General features: G+C 44.8%; 2 protein-coding genes across 2 annotated transcripts in view; both read left to right on the top strand.

Moving 5' to 3' along the window:
- The window catches only part of TTC34 (tetratricopeptide repeat domain 34), a 49,072-nt gene extending 36,659 nt beyond the window's left edge, over window positions 1–12,413 (top strand). Inside the window, exon 8 of the mRNA XM_054008890.1 lies at window positions 9,073–12,413. Coding sequence (XP_053864865.1) covers window positions 9,073–9,594 — 522 coding nt within the window. The 3' untranslated portion in view covers window positions 9,595–12,413. The remainder of the gene's footprint in view (window positions 1–9,072) is intronic.
- A 2,763-nt stretch (window positions 12,414–15,176) lies between these two features.
- MMEL1 (membrane metalloendopeptidase like 1) overlaps window positions 15,177–27,938 on the top strand; it is a 72,031-nt gene continuing 59,269 nt past the window's right edge. Inside the window, exons 1-2 of the mRNA XM_054009219.1 lie at window positions 15,177–15,193; window positions 23,511–23,597. The gene's annotated coding sequence lies outside the window, so the exon portion shown is untranslated. The remainder of the gene's footprint in view (window positions 15,194–23,510; window positions 23,598–27,938) is intronic.

Here is a 27,938-nt window from a genome sequence, read left to right as displayed (position 1 = left end):
CCTGCCAGAGAGGAGGCAGTTGGGCTGGGTTCAAAGCAGCAAGTTGATAGGAGTATTAAAAATAAAACTAGACTCTCTGAATATTTTGTCTGTAATCTCATGCACGGTGGAACTGGGTGCACATTTGGACCTCAGCCACCTGGAGGCCTTTTCACAGAACACTCGTCTTGATTTCAACTTGCTGCAATTATTTTTTTATTAGTGATTAGCCCAGAATGAAACTTGTGAACTAAGCACCCCCGGATGGTTCAGTGATTGAAATCCCCACTGGGCTGTTTTCCAGGTGTTTTACCTGTAAACCCTTGTTGGGCACACATGGTAATTTAAATACCCGTGTGTGAAAGGAAGTTCTTGGTAAAAGCACAGAAACAATTGGACAGACTTTGTGCTAAAATAAGTAAAAGAGGCCCTCAAAGTGCTTTACAGAGATGAATCAGTTAATCCTAATTAAACCCCTGGTGGGGTTGGTTCCATTGTTACCTTCAGTTTATAAACTGGGAAACTGAGACATAGAACTATTCAGTGAGTCACCCCAAGGTAACCCAGAGCTGGAAATAGAGCAGGGACTGGGGGAGTCGGGGTCAGGACTCCTCAGCTCTAACTACTCAGAAAGAAAAGTATTATTGCACACGTTGATTCTAAAGTGTTTGGGGACAAAGGAGGCTGTAGAAATATGTTGTCGTTATCCTGGAGTCTGGTCCAAGAAGTTAAAACAAATTAAAAGCTGTCTGCATGAGAAAGAGTGGCGAAAAGAGATCTCCTGACACTTAGCAAGAAGCCCTTATTAAAAACGTAATAAGCAAAGTAATTACAAAGAATAAAACTCTCCCACTACAGAGGGTATTTACAGTCAAGGAATACCGGTGCTGAGGAGTCTGAAAATAGCGGAAAGGTCCTTTGGGCCTAAGAGACTGAAAGATTTATTTGACTCCAGAAGGTCAGAGAAAAGGAGCTTGCTCTGTCCGACCCTGCAATTTCTGATGTCAGAGGTTAAAAATTTATTGCTGGTTACCAGCTGTTGGTTTTAACCCTGAGCTATTTGCAACTGCATCCCCACAGTAATACATTCAGAGCCCAATGGAGCCCCATTGTGAGCTGGTGTGATTCCAGCAACATCTGAAACTGGCGCTCAGTGTTAGGCAGCATGCTGACCCATTCCACACACTATTGCATGCAGGAAAACTCAGATCTGGCTTTAAGAGCAGTGCTAGTCATTGGGAAAAACAGAGGTTTTGGTTTGGTTTTCAAAGCAATCTAGGGGATTTAGACACATACGTCCTGTTGAAATTCAAAGCCCCAAACTGCTTTGAAAATCTCAGCCAAAGGCCTTAACAACAATCTGAAAGAGGACCGAAGCTTATCTGCATACAGAGTTGGCAGTCTGCTCTCACCCTAATTTTTCCTGATGCAAACATTTAAACAGTTGAGGTCAGGTTGGTGATGGGAAAAAAGAAAGATGTTTCTTGACTGCAAAGCAACTTGCTGTAAAGCAAAGTTAAGCCTGCTTTCCATGGTGTTTCCTGCACACCCTTTCTGTAGTTGCTTTATAAGTGTCTTTGTTCAGAAGCAGCTGTACAAACTGGGCTGCTAATGAGTGTGTTTTATCGGTACTGTACATTCAAATGGGCCCTCTGCCATTCCGTTATAATAAACTAGAGACTAGGCAGCTTGCAAGAGCATGATCACCATGTTTATTCCAGTAGTGGAAACAGAAGAGTATAATTTAGTTCTCACAAACCCTTCCTGTGAGTTTGGTTGAGGGGAGTAATTCATAATTTCCCACCAACCAGCTTGTTTAATCCAGCAATGTCAGGGATACCTGCTTTCTGTCGGAGGAGTCAAAGCAGAAACTCACTTAACAATCGGAGCTGCCTCTGCTGTATTGAGCTTAACTTGATTCCTGCTCGACGAAGTTCAATGCAAAGTTAATCAATAAAGATTGGAGCCAACAGGAAAAGGTCTTCAAGACAGCAACAGAAATGTGCACAGGTGGTTTCTCTGTCATTGAGAAAATATTTATCCTTAAAAGGGTGAAGCGTTGTCTTTTAACTGTACAAACATGTATTTCAAAGAAATTCCCTGTGCTTTTTAGGGCAATGTGATCTAGCACTCAGGGGAAAAATTCTGTCGTGTTAGGACGCTCCTGACATAAAGCTGCGGGGGTTTTTGGTTCCTGGTTCTATCTTGACCTCCTGTTAAAATCTGGCAGCTAAGAAAATCCCAATATATCGGATAGTTGCTTTCAAAACAGCTCTAAATATGTTACATTTGGTGACCTTTACATTGTAGAGACAAACAGAGGTCTGACATGTTTTCGGATAAACCACCTGGCACCTTTAGGGCCAGATCCATTGAAGTCAATGGAGCGCCACTGATTTACCGCAGCTGAGGTTCTGGCCCGAGTCATGCATTTCTAGGTGCAGACATGTGAGTCTCCGTGTTGATGAGCCTGGTCATAATAGAATTCCACATTCTCAATGTAGGAATGACTGGCCTTGAGTTCTGCCTAGACCATTAGGAGCAGAGAGTTGCTCCATATCAGGAAAAGGAGTATTTATAGGCACTCAGATTTGACCACGGATGTTGACGCATCTTTTAAGTGGGTTCATTGAGTCATAACCAGTTTTAATCCAGCTCCGGCTGGCAATGATTGGAAGTTATGCCTATATAGTGCCCATGCAGTAACCTGTGTGAAATGAGGCGGTGGGGTTTCAACCCAGTTCCCGGTTGAGCCATGTCACGGTGTGACATAAAAATCACCATCACAACTGGCAGTGTCCTCAAAAAAAGCCATGCACTGGCGGTGAAATTCAGAGAGCTGGTACAGGGCTTGTAGACTACTGAAGTCCTAAATAAGCTTTCCTAATAGGCCCTGTCCTTGCCCTTTCCATAGAAAGGAATTTTTGGGTGCACAAAAAAAATCTACCCTAGAAGTGGGTAAATGTTTGGTGGGAGGCAAGCTTGCTTATGCTGTATCTATACTATGGATGAGTAGAGCAGAGGTTCTCAAACTAGGGCTGCCACTTGTGTAGGGAAAGCCCCTGGCAGGCCAGGCCAGTTTGTTTACCTGCCGCGTCCACAGGTTCAGCCGATCGCGGCTCCCACTGGCCGCAGTTCACCGCTCCAGGCCAATGGGGGGGCAGGAAGTGGCGCAGGCTGAGGGATGTGCTGGCTGCCCTTCCCGCAGCCCCCATTGGCCTGGAGCGGCGAACCGCGGCCAATGGGAGCTGCGATCGGCCGAACCTTCGGACACGGCAGGTAAACAAACCAGCCTGGCCCACCAGGGGCTTTCCCTGAACAAGCAGCGACCCTAGTTAGAGATCCATTGGAGTAGAGGACTCCATTTTCCACAGCTGTTAGTCAAAAGCCTTCCACTAGCACTAGAATTCACACCAAGTAATGAAAACAATACTTAAAGCTGCTGGAAGAGAATAAGGAAGGCCAGCATTTGTTACCTCCTTTTCCCCTAACACCTCAGTTCAGGAAAGCACTTAAGCTTAATTTTAAGCACCTTTAAACCAATGGGATTTAAGCAGGTGCATACAGTTAAATATGGGCTAAAGTCTTTCCTGCATCAGGCTAAAAGAGGGCCCAGTCTTGTGACCAGCTGAGCACATCCATCTCCCACCGAAAGATTCTGCAGGTGGAGCCATTGATAGAAATTTCAGAGAAACTCATCAGGAAGCAACCTCACCCAGAGGGACCACATGTGTTTGGAATGTTCAAGGCCAGCCAACCTTGGGCCAGTCTGAAAACAAATGGGTCATTGAAGAAATAATTATATCATATCAAGAAACGCTGTGACATAACTTTTGAAATCTTCCACTGTTTGGAAGGTTTGCTCACCAGTAGCACTTGAGAAGGCTACATGCTTTCCCCAACTGCCAGCTTTTTGACACAGGCTAAAACATCTGCTTCAATTCATGATGACACTAATGAAACCAGCCATCCAGGGCTTAAATGCTCTTAGCCGAGCCTTGCCTAAGACTTACGTTTGTGATCGTGTTGTTTATAACTTAAGTATTCCCTCTGCTACAGCATGTAAAAGCACTGCTTCATTTATTAGTATTAGCAATAATGAGAAATGCATTAGAGGCACATAGTTCTGATGGAACTTTCCTTATTGATCTTTCTGAACCTAAAAAATTATGTGGCTCTTTCAGCCTTCTGAGTCGTGTTGTTGGATTGTGGGGTTTTTTTGTTTGTTGTTGGTTTTTTTTCCTTTTGACAAGGGCTCATAGCTAACTTGCATTCAAGAAAAATGGTGAGCAAAACCATCAGATGGCCAGTTTTCCCTGAAACCCGAATCTTTCTTTCTCAGTCTAGATCCATCTTTGCTACAAAGACATGGGTGTTTACATGGAGATTTCCCCCTTTGTGTTCTTATCATGGTTTCTTCAGAATTATTTGTCACGTTTTGCTTCAGGTATAGCTGAATGAAAACAATGAGCCAGCAGAATTGGTACTCTGACAGATATGGCGGTTTCCTGCAATATCCTTGCAAGATCTTATTGTATTAAGTTCCAAAGACTATACTGAAAATGTGCCTAATAAGTTGTGGACTTTGGGGACAATACGTGTTAAGTGGATTTCCTGGGAAATCTCTGGGGAAAGGTGAATGCAAATTCCCCAACTCCAGTTATGCAAAAACCCAGATGTTTGAACCTATGCTCTGTAGAGAGGGTCATTGTCTGCTGATTGCCTGTTAGAGAAAGCCAAAGCTGTATAAAGAAATGGCTGGATCTGTACAAAGATCTTTGTACAGCCATCTGTAATGGCTGTACAAAGCAGTCTTTGTTCTAGTTCTGGATTTAAGATGGATTAATTGGTAACCACCAGGAAAACCCAGTTGTGGGTTTTGAAGGACTAAAATCTACCATAACTCCAGGTTGGAGCTGGTGGGTGACCTCTGTTAAGGTTTTTAGCATGCATGTAGGTTCTTTATTTTCTTTTATATGTTTTCTCTATAATGCTTTTACCTTCATAATAAATGTGCTTGCTTAGAAGAAGTTGTGTGATAACTTGTAATTGCGGATGACACACTGGCCATTGCCCTGGGAGAGAAAGCAAAGTGCAGGTGCTGGCCTTTTCAGGAAGACTGGCTTGCTGGGGATAACAGAGTGCAAGACAGGCAGCTGTGTAGACTTAAAATCCCTGGTCAGGATGGAGTGTGACATTGGCGTCCACCTAAGTGTGGTGCTGCTGAGAGCTGGATGCCTAAAGGGAGTGCCCTTGATGGACCATGGAGGAGGAGTACAGGCACAGTTGCCCTGAAACTGTGATAGGGACATAATGCATGGGAACTACTTAAATAATTTTATGCAAACCATCCGAAAGCAGATGAAAACAGTAAAATCCAAACAGTTCTCAGAAGATCTGTTTGCTCTCTGTCTTGTTGGAGCTGTCCCAAAAGTGACGAGGTAAATGTGGCGTGATGAGCTTGCATGTTAATCATCTCTCAATGACCCTTCGTTTGGTGTGTTGAAGGGATTTCTCACCACCAGACTTAAAATGCAACTGAGGATCTAAGAGTCAAGGGTCTTTCTGCTTCATGCATCATCACTCGTGACAAAGATTCTGCCAATCGGATTTTATCCCCAGTTGAATCTGTGCAGCCCCATTATCTTCAATGTGTGAAAGAAGCTAGAATTTGGCCTTCCAGCTGGGCCTCCACCTGTTGGGGGTGTGTGAATCAGATCATAATTCAGCTCGTTCTACTGCTGGGCTGGCTCTGCAGTGTGACCAGAAGTAAAAAGTAGCATATTTTTTTTATTATCCCTAATCTGAGAGCATACAACTCTGTCTACAGCTAAGGCACAGAGCAATTGACTAAAAGGGAGTAATTTATAGACAGTCATCTTTCAGAGCAGAACCGCACTTTAAACAGAGAGGAGCCAATTGTTTCCATCAAGAGATAGCTCTGTCTGCGATTCGTGGTTTGTTTCCTCCATTAACGGGGTTTCGTTTCTGCGCATAGCAGTTTAAAAAGAGGAAACTGGACTTCAGAAGGAACCCACTGAGAAAGAAATAGCAAAAGTACACATCCCCAAAATAGGGCCTGATTCTGCATTCATTGAAGTCAATGGCAAAGTGCCTATGGATTTTGTTAGTACAGGGTCATACCCATTAGACCCTGATTCTTTTGGGTAGCAGCGTTCTTGTCCCTGGAGGAAACTTGCAAAACTGCACAATACCAAGCTTGCATGACCCTCACTACTTCCACAACCAAACAGATATATAGGCATGTAGCTCATCATTTTGCCATTGGAAAGATGTCTCTCAATATATCTTAGGTAACAGTTTGTGGTCACGACTAGGCCCACAGGCGCTGACTCCGAGGGAGCTCCCACAGAAAAAAAATGGTGGGTGCTGAACACCCACCAGCAGCCCCCCCATCAGCGCCTCTCCCTCTCCCCCAGCACATCCTGCCCACTGCCATCGGCTGTTCCATGACGTGCAGGAGGCGCTGGGGGGAGGGAGGAGGAGCAAGGACGGGGCGTGCTCAGGGGAAGGGGCAGAACGGGGCGAGAAGAGACTGGGCAGGGGGGATCTTGGGGTAAAGGGTGGAGCAGGGGCAGGGCGTGAGGGAAGAGCTGGGGGGAGCACCCCCCGGCACATTAGAAAGTCAATGCCTATGACCAGGCCAGATTGGATTTGAACTAATAATAGTGTTAGAGATACAAGACTACATTTCCAGACACTTTTCCAGTAACAGGCTTCTTAGTTATCAAATGCCATTGGAAATTTTAGCAAAAACCAAAGTAACTAAGCGCATATTCTTTCCCAAATCAAAACATAGGTTTATCAGCAGATGTTTGGAATACAGTCTGTGAAATTCACTGAATCCCAGGCTAACCTTTTCAGAACTCCCACGGGACAGCCCTCACAAGAGGTTTACAGACCCTGTGTGCTGCTACTATAGACAGAGACTCCAGGAAAGTGAGAAAATATCAACTAGGTAATTATTGTTGTCAGCCGAGGGTGACAAACAGCTCACAGTAACCGCCAAAAGCTCATCCGAGAATGAAGAGAATTAAGATACTTTCCTGGAAAGATTACACGGACACAACCTGTTAGAATTCTTGAAAATCATGCATGACACCTCTAGCGAACAAAACTGAAGGTGTGTCTACACGGCAAAAAAAAAAAAAACCCGGTGGCAGTAAGTCTCAGAGCCGGGGCGAACTGACTTGGGCTCACCAAAAGTACCAGTGTAGATGTTCCCGGTCGGGTTGGAGCCTGGGCTCCGAGACCCCCCCCCTGGCCAGTTCCACAGCCCAAGCGGGAACGTCTACACTGTTAATTTTACCCGCGTAGCACAAGCCAGATGAGCCTGCATCAGCGGAGCTGGGCTCTGAGACTTGCTGTCTCAGATGGGAGGGGTTCCACTATGGACATATCCTGACATTTTTAATAACTTTCTCTAATGATCAAGAACTGCAAGTCTGGGTCCATTTTTACGTATTATTCATTAGTCTTTCTATAGAATCTTTGAAGTTAGAGATCGAGAAGACCTCTGAGGTCTAATCTAGCCGGTATGAGAAAGTCCCCCGTGTAATGGAAAATTACGACTTTTCTGTAGTTTTTTTTCCCCCCAGCACCCTATAGACTTTAACACACACAAAAATGTCCCCTGTTGTCGATTCTATAAAAGCAGTCAAAAAACCATGGATAAATTACCACGCTCTGTTCAGTCCTATGGTTTGCAACAATTTCTATAAATCTAATGTGGTCCTTTTCCATCATACTTTATAGGACTTTTGCATGAGGGACTTTCTATTGCTTTGTCTGGTCTAGTTTTGTAGGAAAGACATTAAGCACCTTTACAAATATGAACAAACCCCTATACCATGTGACACTGGTCAGTGTTGTTCCTGCTTTACAGCTGGGTAAACAAGGCACAGAAAAGCAAAGCTCTTTGACAACCTGGATGAAAATAATGCATCATTTAACCTCTTTAGTAACACACACTCTGTAGAGGATTGTTTTAGGGGGTAACGAGGTGGCTTCCCCTTTAGGGCTGGAGGCCAGCGGCCAGCCAACACCTCATCACAGAAGGAAGAGCTTCAGCCCACCTGTGCTTCACCTTGATGGGGCCTGATGGAGGATTAAGCGATTCCCCTATAAAGGGCAGCAGGAAAATGGGGGAAGAGGGGGTGTTCAGGAAGGCTCCTGCAGGGAAGCTACTGACCTCAGGGGAGTTGGGAAGTCAGAGCCTGGGAGTGACTGTTGATAAGGACCCACCTCTGGGAAGAAGGGCTCAGGACTCCCACCGGAGGGGAGAACTGGGGTTGGGGCCAGGAAGGTCAGTGTGGAAGGACCAAAGAAACAGGACCCCAGGAGAAGAATGTTTAACTTCCCTCTGGACTGAGTTATTAAGGGGCCCTGAAGAGGGGAGCAGAGGCAGGGTCCTGCAGAGTGAAGTCCGGGCCCATGGTTGTGTTGAGCAGGCTGCTGATGGGGGAATGGCTGCCAAGACCACAATTCCTTTCAAGTTTACATTTGAATGTGATTGGGACTTTCACGCTGATATTTGAATGATTATACCCATGTTCTCTCCCAGCCCATGTGCATCTGGTGTTTGCCTTTAAGACCGGCTTGAGTGCTTAGATGAATAGGGATGTAGTTAAGCATGTGCTTAAATACTTTTGTGAATCAGGGCCTTACGGAGGCGATATTGCTCAAAGGACTGTGATGGACAAAGCTAACAAAGAAGCTAGCAGACTCTAAAGCCCTGATTCAGCAAGATGCCTAAATTAAGCCTATGAGTAATCTCACTGCAGTCATTGGGAATACTCACATGCTTAAAGTTAGGGATAGTATCAATGGAACGGAGAGATGGGTCAGCACTGAAAGTGCTCAGGAGAAAAGCCTTCGTGCAGAGACTAATTCATGTGTAGAACAGACTCTATCAAAGGCAGTAAACAGAACTTCAACCATAAACGTATTAGAGAGAGGAAACAACACAGAGTACAAAGACTAAACAGATGGATGGATGTGTATAGTAGCTGAAATACTACTTGTTTGGCTCATTTTTAAAGGAATAATTACCAGCACTTTCTCTGTCTATAGGTAGCTGCCCAGGAAGGAAATGCATTGATTAAGGACTATCACTATGAGACGGCTCTAAATTATTACTCACTGGCTATCTTAACAAGCAACAATAATCCGCGCTACCTTCGGCAACGTGCTGCCTGCCTAATGCACCTGAAGGAATATGGACAGGCTTTAAAGGACGTGGACAAGGTGATCCAGAAACACGAGTCTCATGGCCTGAGAGCTCAAGTGGAGGACCACTGCTCAAAGGGGCAGATACTCTTATCACTTGCAGACACAGAAGCCGCAGTTAAACAGTACATTCGGGCATTGCAACTAGACCAGTCACTGGCCTTGTGCAGCATCACTAATGGCCCCGGTAGGAAATTTTTGGCCCAAACATTTCACCAAATTGCACGACATTATTTTGAAATTCCCCGTTATGAAGAAGCCTGGAAAACTGTGGATTATGGTCTGATAATTGACAAAAACAATAATGAACTCAAGAAACTAAAAACAAGAATTAAACGAGAGGCATCCGGGTGCAGCGTTCATTAATCTGTTCGGTTTTGCCCAAGGATCCATTGGCTATGGTTTTTGTTTATGTGAGAACAAAGGAGAGGGTTAGAAGTTTACCATATACAGCACAATCCAATTAATGTTCTGAGTATCTTTTATATGCACACTGCATTGCATGGCACAATATGAACTCTGTACTGTGTACAGCAAAATCAAGGGATTCAATGCAGCAAGTTACAAACAGAGCAAAACTGACCTAGAAATTCAAGTAAAGGAAAGATCAAGGAGTGCAAACTTCAATATCCAGTATCTTTTTCAATTATTTTTGACACGTTTATTAAAATTTAAGATAGTCTAAAAATTAATTCTGGCTAGCACATAGTCTTCTATCAGATTGAAGGGAAATTCTAAATGGCTGTGCAAAGTTTGTGAATAATTACTGTATTAATATACTATCAACTGCTATTATTTTCTTTACCGTTAACATTCTTTAGCTGTCTCAAGAGGTCCTGTGCGGTACATGTCAAATGTGGAGGTCAAATGGAAGCATTATGCCTGTTGCAGCAAATAAGACATTTGCTATGCATTTTATGTTTATCATTGGTATTCAGTCTTGCCAATAACCCAATCCTGAGAGAAGGGGGTTTGAGAGTGCTCAGCACCTTTACCGAGCAGACCACAAATGCTTTCTAGAGACAATTGCTCGTAGGCTAAAGAGACAAGGAAGATTTAAAATAAGCAATTTAACAATATACCTTCTTCATTGGTTCACAGGACAATCATAGAAAGAGCTCAATATACAGACTGGGGTGGGCAAACTTTTTGGCCCGAAGGCCACATCTGGGCATGGAAATTGTATGACAGGCCGTGAATGGTCATGGTTCCCAGCCAATGGGAGCTGCAGGGGCAGCACTTGGGGCAGGGGCAGTGTGTGGAGTTCTCTGGCTGCCCCTCCATGTAGGAGCCGTAGGGGCGACATGCCACTGCTGCCGGGAGCCGCACGGACCCACGACACATGCGGAGCAGGGCAAGCACGGATCCCACTCCCTGGCGGGAGCTCGAGGGCTGGATTCAAACGTCTGAAGGGCGAATACCACTATATAAATGTTATATAAGGATAACCTGAGGCTATTGGTCTGTATCGGGGTGGGCAATCAGGTCAGGGCCATGCTGTGCTAGGGGCTGTACAATTGTATAGCAAATGACAGCCCCTGCACCAAAGAGCTTGCAATCTAAGAGACAAGACACAACAGGCTGATGGAATTCCACTGGACCAAATAGAAAACACAGTGCAGAGAATGGTGCATTGGTGGGGAATGGACCAGACAAAAACCTTTCTGGTCGGCATCCACTTTGCATCTAGAGTGAGTGCACAAAGTGCAGAGCAATGACACACGGGGCCCCAGAATAGCAGTGCTTTATATTCACTTTGCACTGGTGTAACCAGTGACTCCAGGTGGCCTCTTCCTTCTCCAATACCAATGAGTCCATGAAATGGGACAATATAATTGGGGGGGGGGGGCAGGGAGAATAAAAATCTGCTGTTGTAAACAAACTTCAAAGCCATCCTGGAAAACATGACAGTTGCTTTCCTATTTTGATTTCGATTAGAAGGGGATCAGAACAAATTCACCCTTTTGTGATGAATTTACATTGTTTACGGAACGACAATATTCCAGAATAAAACTGCATCCGACTCCCAAGGAACCAACCCAGCAGCCAGTGAACGTGACTGTAACCTTTTGACATAACTATTTTTTCTACCTTCAGAGCACAGGGAGGGTCAGTTTGGGTTTCTTTTCATTTTCAAGGTCAAGAAAGTTTCCTATGAATTTACTGCTGGAGACACTGGTAAGTAATTATAACTCCTGATTGGCATCAAAAAGCCATAGAACAGCTTCTTCCCAAGCATGAAATTATATTTTTTAGACTAATGGTGGCTACACTTGCAAGCTGAAAGGAATAGCCTGGCTTGCAGAGAATACTGATTCTTCTTCTGCAGCAAAACCACCATTAAGAGGTTTACAGCACGTCATTTTGGGGAGTATTTGGGGGGAATTGGTTTGTTGTTGTTGTTTGGATTCACTGAACTAATGAGTCACATCACAGCCTCCTGACATCAGTTTTCCTGTTTGCATGTCCTTTCTTAATTGCTGTTTCTGTGCTGAACAAGTGGTGTTAGTCAGCCGATCGCTTCTCTCTTTAGCAAGTTTGCACCTTTCATGGCATTTGCGGGGCTGCTGTCCAATGACGCTGCATGTGTTCCCTGTTGCTTGCAATTTGCTGCTTGTAAAGACAATTTAATGTTGGTGAAGGTGCCACATAGATATCCCTAAAGAATGAAGGCCTGGAGGCCTCTCCAGAAGCAATACACAGGTACCCAAGTTTCCCTAGCCTGTATTAACTTCATTCTGAGAGTCCACAGGTCAGATTTTTTTCTCTCAATTATCACTGGTGTATATCAGGATTAATTCCAGTGTAAAACCTGTATGAGACTCAGGCTCCACACCTCTTGGGAGTGGTTGGGGGAAAGACCTGGACAGCTCGTTCAGCCCTTGGGCCCTCTGCTGAGGGCAGTGTGTTGCCAACCCTCACAATTTGTTACAAACCTCACAATAATTGGTGTTTTCCCTTAAAGCTCCAGCTCCCAGTGCCATGTGAATCTCAGCTTGCATTTTTGATGTAAATATCTCATCCTCAAGGCTGCTGAGAAGCATGAAAATGGGGCCTCAGCAGAGCCTAAAGGCTCAAAAGCCAGAAGGCAAATAGCAAACCAGAAGCTTTAGCCAGGTTCTTTGAATATTAACCTGATTCCAACTAAGTAACGTCTGATGTAGGATGTCAATGTTTTATTGTAACTTCACCTGATTAAAAAGTTTCAAAACTGTTGTTAAAAATGCATTATTTAAAACAAACTCATGATTTTAAGCCATTCTCATGAATGTTTTTGAAGCCCAACTCATGCTTTGGGAACATTTGGGGATGGCAATACTGTGAGAGTGCCCAGAAAGGGGATAATGAGTAGCAGTTGTAACGGGATGCGGGCATGTGGCCCACTAGAAACAAGGCTAAGACTCACCAACTCATTACACACAAGCCACTGGCGAGGCAAACTTGGAACTACAAAGAAAGGAACTGTCTCCTGCTCCTTCATTCCTACTGTGTTCAGGGAAACAGGACTTCACGTAGAATCTTTATAAATAAACAAGATTTGCAACAAAGGAAATGGCTGGCTCCATCATCGATTTCTCCTTCTAATGGAAGCAACCTACAGGGCCCCAAACTTTGGCTGTGGTCTTGGCTCAAAAGGGGTAATATATACAGCATAAAAGGGGTGCACACACAGTCAAAGCATATTCATTGAATATTTGGGGGGGGGATTGCAGTAATTAACCAAGATTGTAGCTTCCTTCCTTTAATTATCAGTATCTTGGTAGCATGTAGAGAGGCCCCAGTTGAGATGAGGACCCCATTGTGCTGGATGCTGTACAAATGTGTGTTAACCCCAAAAGCGTACTGTCTGAAGGTCTGGTCCTGCACCATGGAAGTTTTGACATTGACATTAAGGGTGCAGGATCAAGCCCTATCTAGACGAGAGAGACAAAGGGTGGAAGAGAAAACAGTCAGAGGCAAAGTGACTTGCTCAGTGTCACGCACAACCAGGAATAGAACGCAGGTCTCTTGGGTTCAAAGCACCACACACCACTCCACGTTGCCTCTTTCTAGGAGACTAGTTTTGTTTGTTGTTAACAATTTACTCTTCTTTGTAATTAGGTGCCATGATTAGAAGAACTTTCCTATTACCCTGGAGTGTTCCTTTAAAAAAAGGGGCCAAATTCAACCCTGCTGTAACTCCACTGCCTGCTATGGAGCTACTTCCAGGAGAATTTGTCTTCAGGTCCCTACAACTCCCATTTCTTCAAGCACCATAAAGTCACGTAAGAACTTCTTATTCTATTAGTCATGGTCCAGATTAATGACTGCTTCTCTCAGCAGGTCTTAACCAATCTCATCAGCATTTTTATTTGTTTCTTTTATCTCCTCTCCCCTCTTTCCAAACCCATTAAACTATTGTGATCAAAGCTCTTATTTCTGCCTGTGCCCCATCTTTTGATTTGCTCTTTATTCCTCGGTTACGGCCTCTTTTTCCCAAATAATTTATTAGAATATCAAATAGAACTTTTATATTAGTCACAGTGAGAGGGCTTGATTAGCAACGTCATCGCATTTTACATGCTTACTGGAATTTCACACTCATGACCCACTTTAATTCCCCAATTCCTGGAACTCCGGCGAGCAAGCAAGTCAGCTGTGACTCTCTTCATTCCAGCGACTCTGCAGTCCGTGATTCTGGTGCTCTCCCCCCCACACACACACCATTCCGCTATTAGATATTTGCCACTAGACTTGGATTTACTAATATATATTTGTTCAAAAATCTCTTTATCAGTTCAACCTGTTGGGAGAAAGTCTGTATAGAGAATCCAGTCTCCATTGGCCTTCATTGGAGCAGCCCTTCTTAGGCGTGGTGATAAGTCCGTGGGGCGCACTGCAATTCCCATTGGCGCCATGGAAGATTTCTATTGGCTTCAGAGGGAGCACTCCCCCCACCAGGTGTAAGGGCTGCACAATCTAGCCCCAGAGCACTTGGAGAATGGAACTGCAACAGAGCAGACACATGCAGGAATGTGTGCTCAAATCACGACATTCTGCATTTATATTTGGAGGGAGACAGAGGAGGGCCGTGTAGTTTATACATCAAGCCCTCTGTTTTGAGGTTTTCTTTGGGTCTCCATGTGCAGTCCAAAACAGAGTCTTAGGATTCCCTCCTGCTCTCTCTGGGGAACAAGAATTTGTCCTTATTTCCTTCCAATCCCGTCACCCAGCTAGCAGTCCTTATGCACCCGGAATGGCCCTGCAGTAGCACTGAGCATGAAATATCCTCTTCTCGCTTCAAGGCTCACCCAGATATCCCACATCAGGCCTGCAACTACCCTACTGAGTCATTTTCCAACCTGTAGTATTTTCTAATAGGAAATCATTTCTGCTTCTCCTCAAACACCTGGATGGAAAATGCGTGGCAGGTTGGTTCTGTGTGTTCCCTTAAGGAGGAACTGTGATTCTCAGAGGTATTGATAAAAAGAGACATCTGGGCCAATTCATCCCCTGTGTGTGGCTGGGAGCAGGATGTCATTAGGTGGCTGTAATGCCCGCCCTCTGTACTCTCTGATAGGTCTCTCATTCTAAATACTTTAGGCCATATTCCGTCTCACACTGGTGTCAATCCAGGGCTGCTGCACTTGATATATCTGCAATTATCTGGATTTACACTGGTGTAACCAAGAAGAGAATCTGGTCCATGTAGAGTTGATGAACACCAGTTAATTCTCAATCCACCTTAAAGCTGCATTTACCCAAAAGGCTGTGTCTATAGAATCAGTGTCTATATTTAACTGTAGCTGCAGACAAGAGTCTACCTTCTATTCCTCCCTTTTTTATTGCCTCGGCTCCCTTAATGCGGTTATGCAGCCTCAGTGGTAAGCCGATGAAGATGTAGCAATTGCAATTCATCAGCTCTCTGCATGGGGAAGGAACCAAGCTGAAGAGCGGAGAACACCTGGCCCTGCATTGTCACCAGGTAATGAATAATGAAGGAAAGCTTCAAAATAATGACTTGAAATGTCTCTATGAAACAGGATCACTTGGCAGCCCTAGCTTTATGAAGTATTTATTCCGTGCTTTTCATAAGAATATAAAGGAGAAAGCAGTCACAAACAGTGATAGCCCAAATACAGTGGAATAGATACAGGTTCCTGACCTTAAGTATTGCAGCCCTGGAGGCAAAGAAAGAGGTTTGCAAAGACGGTGAGCTGGTTTGGATTCAATATTCCGTCAGAGCCTTTGCCCAGAACTTAATCAAAGCCAAACGCCAAACTTCTTTGAGTTTAAAAAAAATGGTGGGGGGGGGTTCCTGTCAAGTCCTCTCCTCTCCATTATTTTTCACTTGCTCTCGCTTCTGCACTGCCAGGTACCGACCAGAAATAGATATCAGCCAGCATAAGCTTTTCATCCGACACATGCTGGAAACGGATACATTCCCAGTGAAGCAGCTGCCCGAACTTTCACTCTGATCCACTGTGCTTTTCAGATTCAGATCACCGGGCAAAATTTTGCCCTGGCTTACACACCTGCAAAGCCTTTGCAGTCGTTCCCTGACATCGGGGGTTTGCATGGGGGAAAGGCAGGACAGTATTTGACACTTGGAGACAGCTGTTTTGCTTAATGACAGCTAATCTAAAACCCATTTGTTTTACTACCGTCTCTGAATTATCACTGCATCGCTTCCGCATCAAGCAATTTCCAATTTGCCACGGTTCTGAGGAGCCACTGTCCTTATTACTGTAATGTGTTACATGAAATTATCATTGCCATTACAGGCTGCCTTTGGAGTCTCGGCTTTTTAATCACATTTCCCCTAAACCAGTCCATGCTGGAATCTGCTGGTTCACTAAGCCTTTACTCAGCAACACCTTAAATAAAATGGCTTGTTATTTAAAATGCACAGCGCTCCAACCTCCCAGAAGCAGCCTACTGAAACGGAAAGGATCCCCACCTCCAATCCTACTCCTGCTGTAATTTCCATAAGTGAGCTTTTTTTTTTATTATTGTGGGAGGCCACACAAAACCTCCCCAACACTGCAGTGCTGCATTTGCATCACAGACACATTGCATAACCCAGTGATCCCCCTTGCTGGGCATCGCTAGGACCCCATGCACATGACCAGTTGTTTACTTGACAGCCGGTCTGCTGAGAGGGCACAAGACAAATGCATGACTACGCAGATGACTGAAACAGCCGGGCAACTTGGAAAGTCCTGACAGCAACGTTGGCTAGCGGTTGGAGCACGTTGCTGGGAGTCAGAAGACTTGGGTTCAACGCATGACTCTACCATTGACTTTCTATTTATTTATTACATAGACCAACCTTTTCAAACGTGGGTGCCTAAAGGTAGGTTCCTAAATAAGGCCTGATCCTGCAAGCCCCAGTGGGGCACCATCAGTGTTCAGGGTCCCATTCCCCTCACGTGCCTCATTGGATAGACAGACCTGTCTTTAGTCCCAAAATGACTGAGGCACCGCATGAATTTAGTGCGCCCTCATTTTTATTAATCGAAAATTAAAGAGCTATTTACACAAAAGGAAGGGATCCCACCATACTGTAAGTCTCCTGAATGCATCATTTTGGAGTTCCTCTCCCTATGAGTCTTGGTGGTCATGCATCGCCCCCACCCCTTCATCTTTGGGCCACGGGAAGCTAAGCCTGAGGGATCTGCTCCAAAGGTCAGTGCAGGATTGGGGCCTCAAAATGCTCTGGTTTATCTTTGAGCAGCCACATGTAAAAGGTTTTGGTTATGGCTTCTGAAAGCACGTTGCAATGGACCTATCGAGCCTACAGATTCTGTGGTCATACGCACCACATGTGACACCAAGGAAGTCAGTAGAGGTGCAGGGGGTATAAACTAGCATAGGATTTGCCCCAAAGCATGTAAAGGGAATAGGAAGTGCGGAATGTGAGAATAGGATTACTGGCCCCAATCCTGACCTGCCCCAAAGTAACTAAGTGGAAAATCCAGCAATGGAGAGTGAGAGTCAGCGTTGTGTGAAGCAGGGCACACGCAGAAGACTGTTAATGACCCTTTTCCATTACCGTTGTGTATCTTGTTGTGCCCCTTGGGACATACTCTTATCACATCGACACTGCCCCCAGTGCATTCTTACTTATATGGATGAATTGCTTCACTGGGAAGTTCTGTGCAGGTGGTCTGCAGTGAGCCAGGGGGCAACATTTCAACAGAATGAGTCAAGCCACTGTTTGCATGAAAAAGGTCTGGTGACATTTTTCAGAAGATCCGTTCCTCCTGAAATATCTTTGAATGTACAGAAGCCTCTGACATCTGATATTATGTATCATTCAAACACTCTGGACTTCTATTACTATACTCCACATCTTTTCTAAAAATGACGTTAAAATCTTATGAAGTTAAAACTATATTTGGGTTCCATCTGCGTTTTGGGCAAAAGTGCAGGGTTGGTTCTTACGTTACCGAGTTTTAACAGCAAATTAAGCTTTCCTACATCGCCATTTGCTTCATCGCTGCCTTGTTGAGGGGGTTACAACGTGTATTTTTGCACTGATATTTCTTTTCTTTTCATGCATCTTCTTGCCATTCTTGGGCAATGAATTCTACATAACGAAGGGGATAATTAGCCACCTACAAAAATTATCCTGTGTCCACATCATTAATGAGTTTGGATGCTTTAATTGATTGCATTCTCAGCTGCTTTGGACTGGGTTAAATGTCTGCTAATGGAATCCAATTAAGCCTCCTAATAAACATCTCTGATGAACTGCAGTATAAACACACATCAAGTAGAGATGCAGAGGGAAATGCCAGGGAACTGACCCTCTACAGTTCACAATAGACCAAAAGATTTGTGAGAGACTGGGTGAGAGGTAATATCTTTTATTGGACCAATTTCTGGTGGTGAAAGAGACAAGCTCTCCCACCAACATAGCGCTGTGCACACCAGCACTTATGTCGATGAAAGTTATGTCGGTCAGAGGTGGTTTTTTTCACACCCCGACCGACAAAAGTTTTGCCGACAAAAGTGCTAATGTAGACAAAGCCTAAGCATTAGTGTTAATTACACCAGAAAACTGCCCACTAATCGCCCAAGATCAAGAGAGGTAGAATCTAGTGGTCTGAGCACAAGACTGGGAGCTAGGAATTCCTGAGTGGATAGCACTATTGTTATTATAACTCAGTACACAAAAGTGTGCCAGGCACTTTCCAAACTCAGGCCTCAAACCTGCAAACACTTTTATGTACAGGAGTCAATGGGACTATTCACCTGAAGAAAGTTACACACAATTATTATTTATATTACCATAGTGCCTCATCATGGGACCCCATTATGCTAGGTACTATACAAACACAGAACAAAAAAATGATACCTGCCCCAAGGGGATTACAATCTAAGAATAAAACAAGAGACAACAGGTGGCTACACATAGACAGACAGACAGGGGAGTATGAGAAAACAATGAGACAATGATGGGCAGTAGTCTCAACACATCAGCAGCCTAACCACTCTTAAGTTTTCTGTAAGCATCGTGACAGAGGGGAGTATTGAGGAAGGATTTGAAGGAGGCCAATGCATTGATTTGGGGAGGTTTCTTGGGAGCTCCTCCCAAGTGTGAGGAGCAGCATGAGAGAAAACACGCTGGTGTTTGGTTGCAAATGTAACAAAAGGGCGATGGATAGTGGAACCCTTCGGCTGATCAGAGGTCAGTAGCAATAGCTCGAGAGCAAATGATAGATGATCAATAGGATTGATTGTGAAGTTCCTTGAACGCAAATACAAACATGGCAAGAAGATGTCTGATAGTACAAGGATCTTTAATCAAGCAGAAAAATGCATAATATATTGAGTGGGTGGATGAAGCAGTTACATAAATTAAGACTAGAAATAACGTCCAAAATGTTTAACAGTGAAGGTTGTTCAATGGAACAACTTGCCTCAGCATGTGGGGGATTCTCCATCACTTGAAGTCTTTAAATCCAGACTGCAAGTCAGACTAAAACTTCCACGCTAGCTCAAGCAGAGGCGCTGGGCTTGATGCAACAATCATTGTGTGAGATTTTATGATCTGTGTTGTGCAGAAAGTCAGACTAGATTAACTTAATAGCTCCTCCCGGCCTTAAAATCTGATTTGAACTCTGATTCCCTGCAGGATCTTGCCTCAGTATCCAGGGCCGGCTCTGGCTTTTTTGCCGCCCTAGGCAAAAAAGCCTCCCGCCGCCCCCGGTGGGGAGCGTGGCAGGGGAGGGCGGTGAGCCCGGCTGTGGCCCCGCTCTCCCCGACCGGCCAGAGCACCAGGAGGAGGGCGGAGAGCCCAGCCGGGGCCCCGCTCTCCCCGGCTGGCCGGAGCACCGCGGGGAGGGCGGCGAGCTCAGCCGGGGCCCCGCTCTCCCCAGCCGGCCGGAGCACCGCGGGTAGGGCGGAGAGCCCGGCCGGGGCCCCGCTCTCCCCGGCCGGCCAGAGCGCCAGGAGGAGGGCGGAGAGCCCGGCCGCAGCCCTGCTCTCCCCGGCCGGCCGGAGCGCCACCCCTCTCCAGGTGCCGCCCCAAGCACGTGCTTGGTAGGCTGGTGCCTGGAGCCGGCCCTGTCAGTATCCTCATCTGTAACGCCCTTAGAAAGGAAAAATCAAGCGCACAACTACAAAATGGGGAAAAACTGGCTATGCGATAGTGCTGCGGGAAAGCATCTGGGGGTTATCATAGAATATCAGGGTTGGAAGGGACCTCAGGAGATCATCTAGTCCAGCCCCCTGCTCAAAGCAGGACCAATCCCCAGACAGATTTTTGCCCCAGATCCCTAAATGGCCCCCCCTCAAGGATTGAACTTACAACCCTGGGTTTACCAGGCCAATATGCAAACCATTGAGCTTTCCCTCCACCCCTAATTGAATATGAGTCAGTGTGATAAGGTTGCAAAAAAGACTAAGGTCATTCTGGGGTGAATGAACAGGGGTGTTTTATGTAAGTCAAGAGAGGTGATTGTCCCGCTCTAGTCAACGCTGGTGAGGCATCAGCTGGAGCACTGTGTCCAATTCTGGGAGATAAATTGGAGAGCGTCCAGAGGAGAGCACCAGAAATGATAAAAGGTTTAGAAAATCTGCCCTCTGAGGAAAAGTTAAACGACTAGCCCTGGTTACTCATGAGAAAGAAGACAGAGAAGGGGATTGGGTAACAGTGTTTAAATATGAAAGTAGACAAAATGTGGAAAGAGCACTGTGACCAGTTCTACATGTCCACTGAAGGTAGAACAAGAAGTAATGGGATTGATCTGCAGCAAGGGAGATTTAGGGGAAAAATTCTCACTCTAAGGTAGTTAAGATCAGGAAGAGGCTTCCAAGGGAGGTTGTAGAATCCCCGGCATCATTGGAGTCTGGACAAACAGCTGCCAGGGTTGGTCTAGATTTATTTGGCCGGCCTCAGCACAGGGGACTAGGTTTGATGACTCCTGAGGTCCCTTCCGGCCTGACATTTCTATAATTCTATGATCCCCAATCTCCTCTGCTGGGGAATTTGTCCACTGCTGCATCAACACTTGTTTTGTTGTGTGCAAATATGGCTGTTGCCCGACTATGTAGTGATACTAACAGAAAGGGATTGAACACCTGCACTTCTCAATGACTTCAACAGGAGTTTTGGATACTTAGCACTAAAGCTGGTTGGGGATTTTCTAACTAAATGTTTTTTCATTGGAAAATGTCAATTCATCAAAATCAAAACTGTTTGCAGGTCAAGTTAGGTTTGGAAGAATCTCCTGGTTCAAAAATCACATTTACTAAAAAACTTCTGAAATGGTCAAAATGCCCCGTTTTGATATTTTCAAAACAAGATTTTGTTTTTCAATTGAAAATGACTTTTCTTGTAGAAATTTCAGTCGATTTACACTAAAAAAAAGGTTTAAAAAATTAAAAGGGCAAAATTAAGGCAAAACATTTCAATATAAACAAAACGAAATATTTCAATTTTAACCTGAATCCAAAAATATTTGGATTATAAATTTGCAAATATTTTCTGAGATTGACTTTTCTTCCCATTTCAGTACCAGAAAAATTTTGCAAACTCCTGTAGGACAGGAAAACCATTTCCCTCCCAACTGCACTCAGCACTTCTTGGAAATTAGTCTTTTAATGTAGGAAATAAGGGAAGTATCAGAGAAAGTTGAAGAACGTCAGACCAGTGAATTCCTGGCCACAAGAACAAGTTATGCAGTACTGATTAATACTGGTTACACCAAAGTGGTCAGGTAAAATTCATTGTCGACCATTTTTCCAACGGTTGCAGAGTTTGTGTGTTTTGTTTGTTGACAGTGGCTAAGTTGATGTAACCTTCTGCAATTTCCACATTTTGTCTGCTTTCGTGTCACTTTACTCTACTCACAGAGGATGCCACGAGAAGGCACCCACCTGTTTGCAACTTGGGATGCAGATCCTGGACTAGGCTTAGCCAGCTGCTCACTGGAGCGGCCCGAGTGGCTGCCACAATGCTGAAATGTGGCTTAGCCCAATCTTCACAGTGTGACTGTGGGCAGCAATGCAGATGGTCAAGCATGTGGTGGAAGGACGCATCATTAGAAGATTGGAGGGTGAACTGCAACACATTGCTACCCTCAATGATGCAGCCGAGAGATGGCTGGACAATCTAGACACTGACTGGTGACAAATACGAAAGATGTGATTAATTGCTGCCCTTGTCTCATTCCTGCTCTACCAATATTTCCTAGCCTTTTGCAGCTGACCACCACATGCAGCATGAAAAAGTATTTAAAATTCTTTCTGGACCATTGTGGACCCAGTAGATATAAGGAGGTGTGGATGCTATCACTTCAAAGGCATGGTAACATGAAGGGCAGGAGCAGCTATGAAGAACATCAATCTGGCCATTCAGCCATCAGATTTGCTGCACTGTAAAATATAACAGCGTATAAAATGCAGGAGAACTAGACATTTTTAAGATACTTGCTCTGGGCCAGATTTTCATCTCTTTTCTCACATTCAGTAATACTTTAGGCATTGATAGAGCAAAGCACTTAAGCACTTTACATCTGTGCTTAAGTGCAGTCCTAGCTGTGAATACTTCCTGGAATTGGGCCCTAAGTGCTTTGCTGAACAGGGATAGACTTAAGGACACACAAACGGAAGCCTGTGCTTACCTGCTTCGATGCATCAGGACCTCACTCCTTGAACAGCCTCATTAAAACTAATAGGACTACTTGTTGAGTAAAGTACACTAAGTATGGGTGTCTGCATGTGGCTTCTGTGATTAATTCAACAAAATACACATGTGCTTTAGAGAAAAATCTACATGATTCCATATAACATTACTAAGGTTAGGCTCACAGTCTTTCCACCAGTTTGAACCTCTTTACTGGTTTGAGAGCTATTTCCTACCCATTTAGTGGGGAATGCTATTCAGCCTATTGCCATAACTCAATCCCCTCAATCTTAAAGGACGTGAGCATTGAACAAGGGGCAGAGACACCTACCTGGTCCCCAGGACCAGCACTCTATTGCAGGGGCTAGAACAATATTGGAAATTATTTTATAACTTGGGCATTTGCAATCACTACAAAGTGACGGCTATAATAGTCATTTGCCAAAATGTAAAGCTATCTACACAGTACAACTCAACGTGTATCTTTATACTGATATGAACTGTGGGGGAATACATACTGGTTCATACGCGTAGAAACGTAACACAACCAAATTAAAACAAGATGCATTTTACTCGTCTCCACACGTGATCATACTTTGTAAAATATATTTATACTTTACTTCATTTCTATATATTTAATTTAAGAACTTGGCACCATCACAAATATATTTTATATGCATCACTGTGTATTGAAATTAAATGGATGGAAAACAAGACATTCCCTTTATGGAGCAGAAGTCTATCTGGACTAGATATATGAAAAGATCTTGGGAAGAGATTAAATATATCATTATGAATTATAGCTTTCTTAAAAACTAATTATCATTATAGGACAGACATCTGTAAATGCTGGAAAATCACCTTTGACATTGACTGGCAGACATGTCCCATAAATTACAGTACTTCAAGGCTTTTCCCCTCCTGCATACAAAATGGAGTGGTTTCCAACACAGCAGAAAGAGTTAAATTTTCATTCTAATGTTCTGTAATCACCTAGCAGAGAGTTTAATTCATTGGGCATTCTAAGCCACCTGTGTGTGAGAGTGAATGTACATGAGGGAAAGAGGGAGGGAGAAGTAGCCTCAGTACTTTGTAAAACCATTTCTTGAGACAAGCTTGTTGAAGAGATCAGTGCTGATAATAAGCTTTCCTTTCCCACTGCCAGAAAATGTAAACATCCCAATTACATCTCAGAAACCACAGTCACTACCTGCTTTCTGCAGCTGAGAAAAACAGTCTTCACAAGACAGAGGTAAGAAAACTTCTCATTTCACCTGTTTCTTAGTTCTACTTATTCAGACTGCATGCATTTGGAAATCAATGGCAAAAAATAATAGCATGCATTATACATCTAACATTGCAAGTGCCTGGAGTTTTTGTTCTAATGATTTACAAGAGATCAAGTATCTCGATATGGAGAAGAGTTGCAAGGCAGCATCTGAGCTTGGAGGTTTTCCTGATTCTGTTCTGGTTTGGGAAATGTGTCTGCTGGGGTTCGCTTACACTACACGCATCTGGTAGCCAACTGGGGGAATCTTTGAGCAAGATTTTTAAAAGTGCCAGTTAAGTCTTGTTAAGTTACACTGCTGCTCAAAGGCAAACCTGTTATTATGCGCACAGTGAGTCATCCTTTATAACACTGCATTTTCTAGACAATGAGTCAAAAAGTAGAAATCAAAATATTGCGTTGGAGTTTCCCAGTTTTGGTGTTACTGGGTTCCTCATTATCATGGTACTTCTGTTAACATTACAGTAAAGCTTTGTGCTTTCTTCTGCATTCCAGCTAGTCCCTTACCATCGATATGGATGCAGGTTAGTGTACAGAAGCTCCTTTCGGAGTATAGTTGCTTAAAGATAAACATTTGTTCTCTGTTTCAGAAAACAGGTAGGTGGAGCTGAGGGTACTAAACAGCCCTGGGATTCTAAACGTGAAATGTACTAACATTAGACAATTTTGGAATATTATCTGCCATTTCTATTCCTAAGCAAAACTGATGTCTGTGTGTAGTAAATATAGCACTTTTAGATGTTCATTAGATAGATCTTGGCTTAGCTGATGTTACTGAACTTCCCACAATATTTCAGATGCAAATAGGCAGAATACGTCAACATTTGTGCCGTTGATGCAAAGGGACCCAAGTCATAACAGAAATATTTATCCTTGCAGATTTGTAGCTTTTATTGCACCAAATGCAACTGTGTATTTAACAGAATCATTTTTAAAACATCTGTTTGGGATAGGTTTTCACCCCTGCTGACATGTCCTTTCTAATCAGCAATAAAAGCAGAAAATGCAAATATTTCCTCTCCAGACGGTTTCAGATATGTTTCTCGTTAAATATTTCTACCTGGATTGGGGTTGATGCAGTTGCCAGACTGTATGTGCTGAACAGCAGTGGCTTTAAAGGAAAGAACAAAGACTTGACACATAATAAGTGCCTCTCCACTGACCTGCCTAGTCCTAAAGCATAAAACTTTGTGTCACTCAATAATAAAATCAAAAGCAGTGGAAGCAGAAATACATAATGAAAAGCAAAACTGTGATGCAAGATAACATAAGAATATGCTTTGCATGTCAATTTATTAATTTAAATTCTTACTTGGACCCCCACCCTGAGCTCAAGGTACAGGTCGATCATTAAAATCTCCCAGGTCAAAATGGACACGGGATCATGTACCACTGTGTTGGCCTTTATTGAAGGAAGGGCTTAAAAAGAAGAAAGATAAAACACTTTATTTCATTTCTGTATGTTTAATTTGAGGACTTTGCAGATTCCAGTACCCTGACACATGGTAAGTAGCATTGTACTCCACAAGAAGTCCCATTAAAATCTTGCAGCTTCCCAGTGCATTGGACTTCTTTGTTGAGAAAGTGGTTTAAAGTGACTAAGAGCAACAGAATCTGGCCCTCACTAAACAGTACCTGTCTAAATTGACTAAATTAGAGGGAAGCGAGGAAAGGTAGGTAGGCGGCAAGGGGGAGTGAAGGCCTGTGTACCGATCATGAGAGCTTTTTTGATAATCCCCCTCATTTTCTGCATTCTAACAAGAAAGGCCTTTGGTCTGCACAGGATTGTTATGAGCCATGGATGCCAGCGTTAGTAGGATGCTGAGGGGTATGTCTGGGGAAGGGAGAGAGAGAGAGAGAGAAAGTGTTTGATAATTGCAACGCTAGCCCCAGGGAGACAGCTGCCGCTGTACACACTTCCATTTTGTGGTTCCTGGCTGCATGCATCGTTGTTCTGGGAACTTACCAGCAGTAAGGGGACTGCAAGGTCACATAATATCTCCGCTAGTGCCATCGCAAGTATTCAGAAACCAGGAGTCGGACACTCCCATTCATGTGTTTGTTCAGCCCGTCATCGGGATAAGAGGCAGCCGGGTAGTTTGCCTGCAGGTCCGGATCCAAACTTTCCCAGAGTTTAGGGCTACTTTGGGTGCAGGTTGCTCTCCAACCAGTAGTGAGCTTGCCAGGATCTTCACCCATTACCGAGATGGCCAAACCAAGTTACCATGAGTGAGGAGAGGACTGTTGTGCCTCATCCATCTTACTTGATGTGTTCCATTGAGGTGCATGGACATTTGCTCACCAGTACCAACAAGCCAGTGACACCCTCTTTCCCTGCTGCTATTGCCCAGAACAGCAGGAAACAGGGACGAGATAACAAAGGCAGATCTCAGAGTCTGGTGGGATAGATGAGTGACTGCACAGAACCCTCACAGACTGCATCACAATGCCCAAGGCTTTTTGCTGACTGTGCAGTGCCACAGGGAGACTTGTCAAACCCAGCGCCCATCGGGGCATCTCCACATCTTCAGAGTCTCCAGCGATGAGATGTGTGCCACGATATGCCAGGGGTTGCTAACATTAGAAAAATAGCCCTAGAGCTCTGCAAAGGGTCTCACCACTCCCATCCTGCTCCAGTGCTGACCAAACCAGCAGCCCATCCAAGCGCTGATCTATTCACACATCACTCTAAAGGCTGTCGATGAAGAGTTCAGAGTTCTAACATCACCCTTTCACCAGCGCCTCGAGCTCACGGAGGACAGCCGGGGCACAAGACACTGGAAATCAGAGGTATTCAGTTTTCTCTGTCTCATGGTTTCTCTGAATGTGGATCTGTTACTTTGCAGACGCAGTCTGGCTTAGAGGGACAGAGCCGCTGTTTCCGAAGACAAGGGACAACACCTGCTCCACACCAGACAGATGCTGTCTTTGAAATGTGTCAATGCTATGCCCCATCTGCTAGGTTTAGGAAGCTGGGTTTTAAACTTTACAAGTAGTAGCTGTTTGCCCCTTAGCATTTCATAGGGAGCAACAGGGCTGAGGTGCATTTGGTACAGCACAGTGAGGGACACGCTTACACGACTGCTATCCATGCTAACCCTGTGCCAAGAGCCAGTGGAAAACCCATAGGCGCCGACTCCATGGGTGCTCCGGAGCTGGAGCACCCACAGAAAAAAATAGTGGGTGTTCAGCACCCACCGGCAGGCCCCACTAATCAGTTCCTCCCCCCAGCACCTCCCCATCTGCCTATGGGCCCCGCCAATTGGCTCCTCCCCCTCTCCCCAGCACCTCCCACCCACCGAGGATCAGCTGTTCAGCGGTGGGCAGGAGGTGCTGGGGGAAGGGGGAAGTGTGGAGCAGGAAGAAGTGGAGTGAGGGTGGGCCACACTGGGGGAGGGGCAGAATGGAGCGGGGGCAGGAAGAGGTGGGGCAGGTGTGGGGCCTTGGGGGAAGGGGTATAGTGGGGGCAGGTTCTGGGGCAGAGCAGGGGTCGAACACCCCATGGGAAATCAAAGTCGGCATCTCTGGTAAAACCTAGGATTTGTGTGCAGTCCAGATGAGACCTAACCCTTGCCTTGTGCTAGTGTAACCCTCCTGGGTGTGGTGCTCTGTCCCATGTAGTGGCACCCAGACCACATAGAGATTAATGAGTCTGCTACAGCCTTTGCTAAGGGGCAGGTGGCTTTTAGAGGCTCATGCATTTAGCTCTAGAGGTTCCAGGTTCGATCCTGCCCGCTGGCGTCTGTCGGTGTTACACTAGCACTCCCAACATCTGCTAGTGCTTGGCAGTGGGGTGTAAAGCTAGCTATTATGCACACATAGCATTTCTGTGGTGCTCATCACCACTATTTACTTTATACAGCCCTCTAGACATGCCTGTTGCTTGCTGAACAGACAAAAGGCAATGCCCCTTCCCCACACTCAGTAACCCGCTGTGAGCCTCCTACAGGCGCCTCGGTGGAACAATGTTCCATGGTGCTCCACAAGAATGCCCCGCATGCCACAGTGTGACCCATCCTCTGCATTTAGATTTCCATGGGTCTGCTGCATTCGGGGTCTTCTGGGACCAAGGAGACCAGTTGTCTGGTGTCTTGGTGAAAATGACTCCAGAGGAGGCAGTAGTCCAGAGATGAGACTAGATATGCCTACCCCACCTTCTCCGGGTACAGTCATTTAAAACCTACCATAGTAGGTGGCTGTATTGTGAACTGTAATCTTTTCATTGTGTGCTCTGTAGCGCTCCAGATTTCTTCATCTAACACATGATTACAAAGCCCCTTGTAGTCATGAAGAAAGCAAAGAGAA

This window comes from Malaclemys terrapin, chromosome 19, assembly GCF_027887155.1.
Source record: "Malaclemys terrapin pileata isolate rMalTer1 chromosome 19, rMalTer1.hap1, whole genome shotgun sequence".
NCBI lineage: Eukaryota > Metazoa > Chordata > Testudines > Emydidae > Malaclemys > Malaclemys terrapin.
This window is presented reverse-complemented; position numbering and strand designations above follow the sequence as displayed.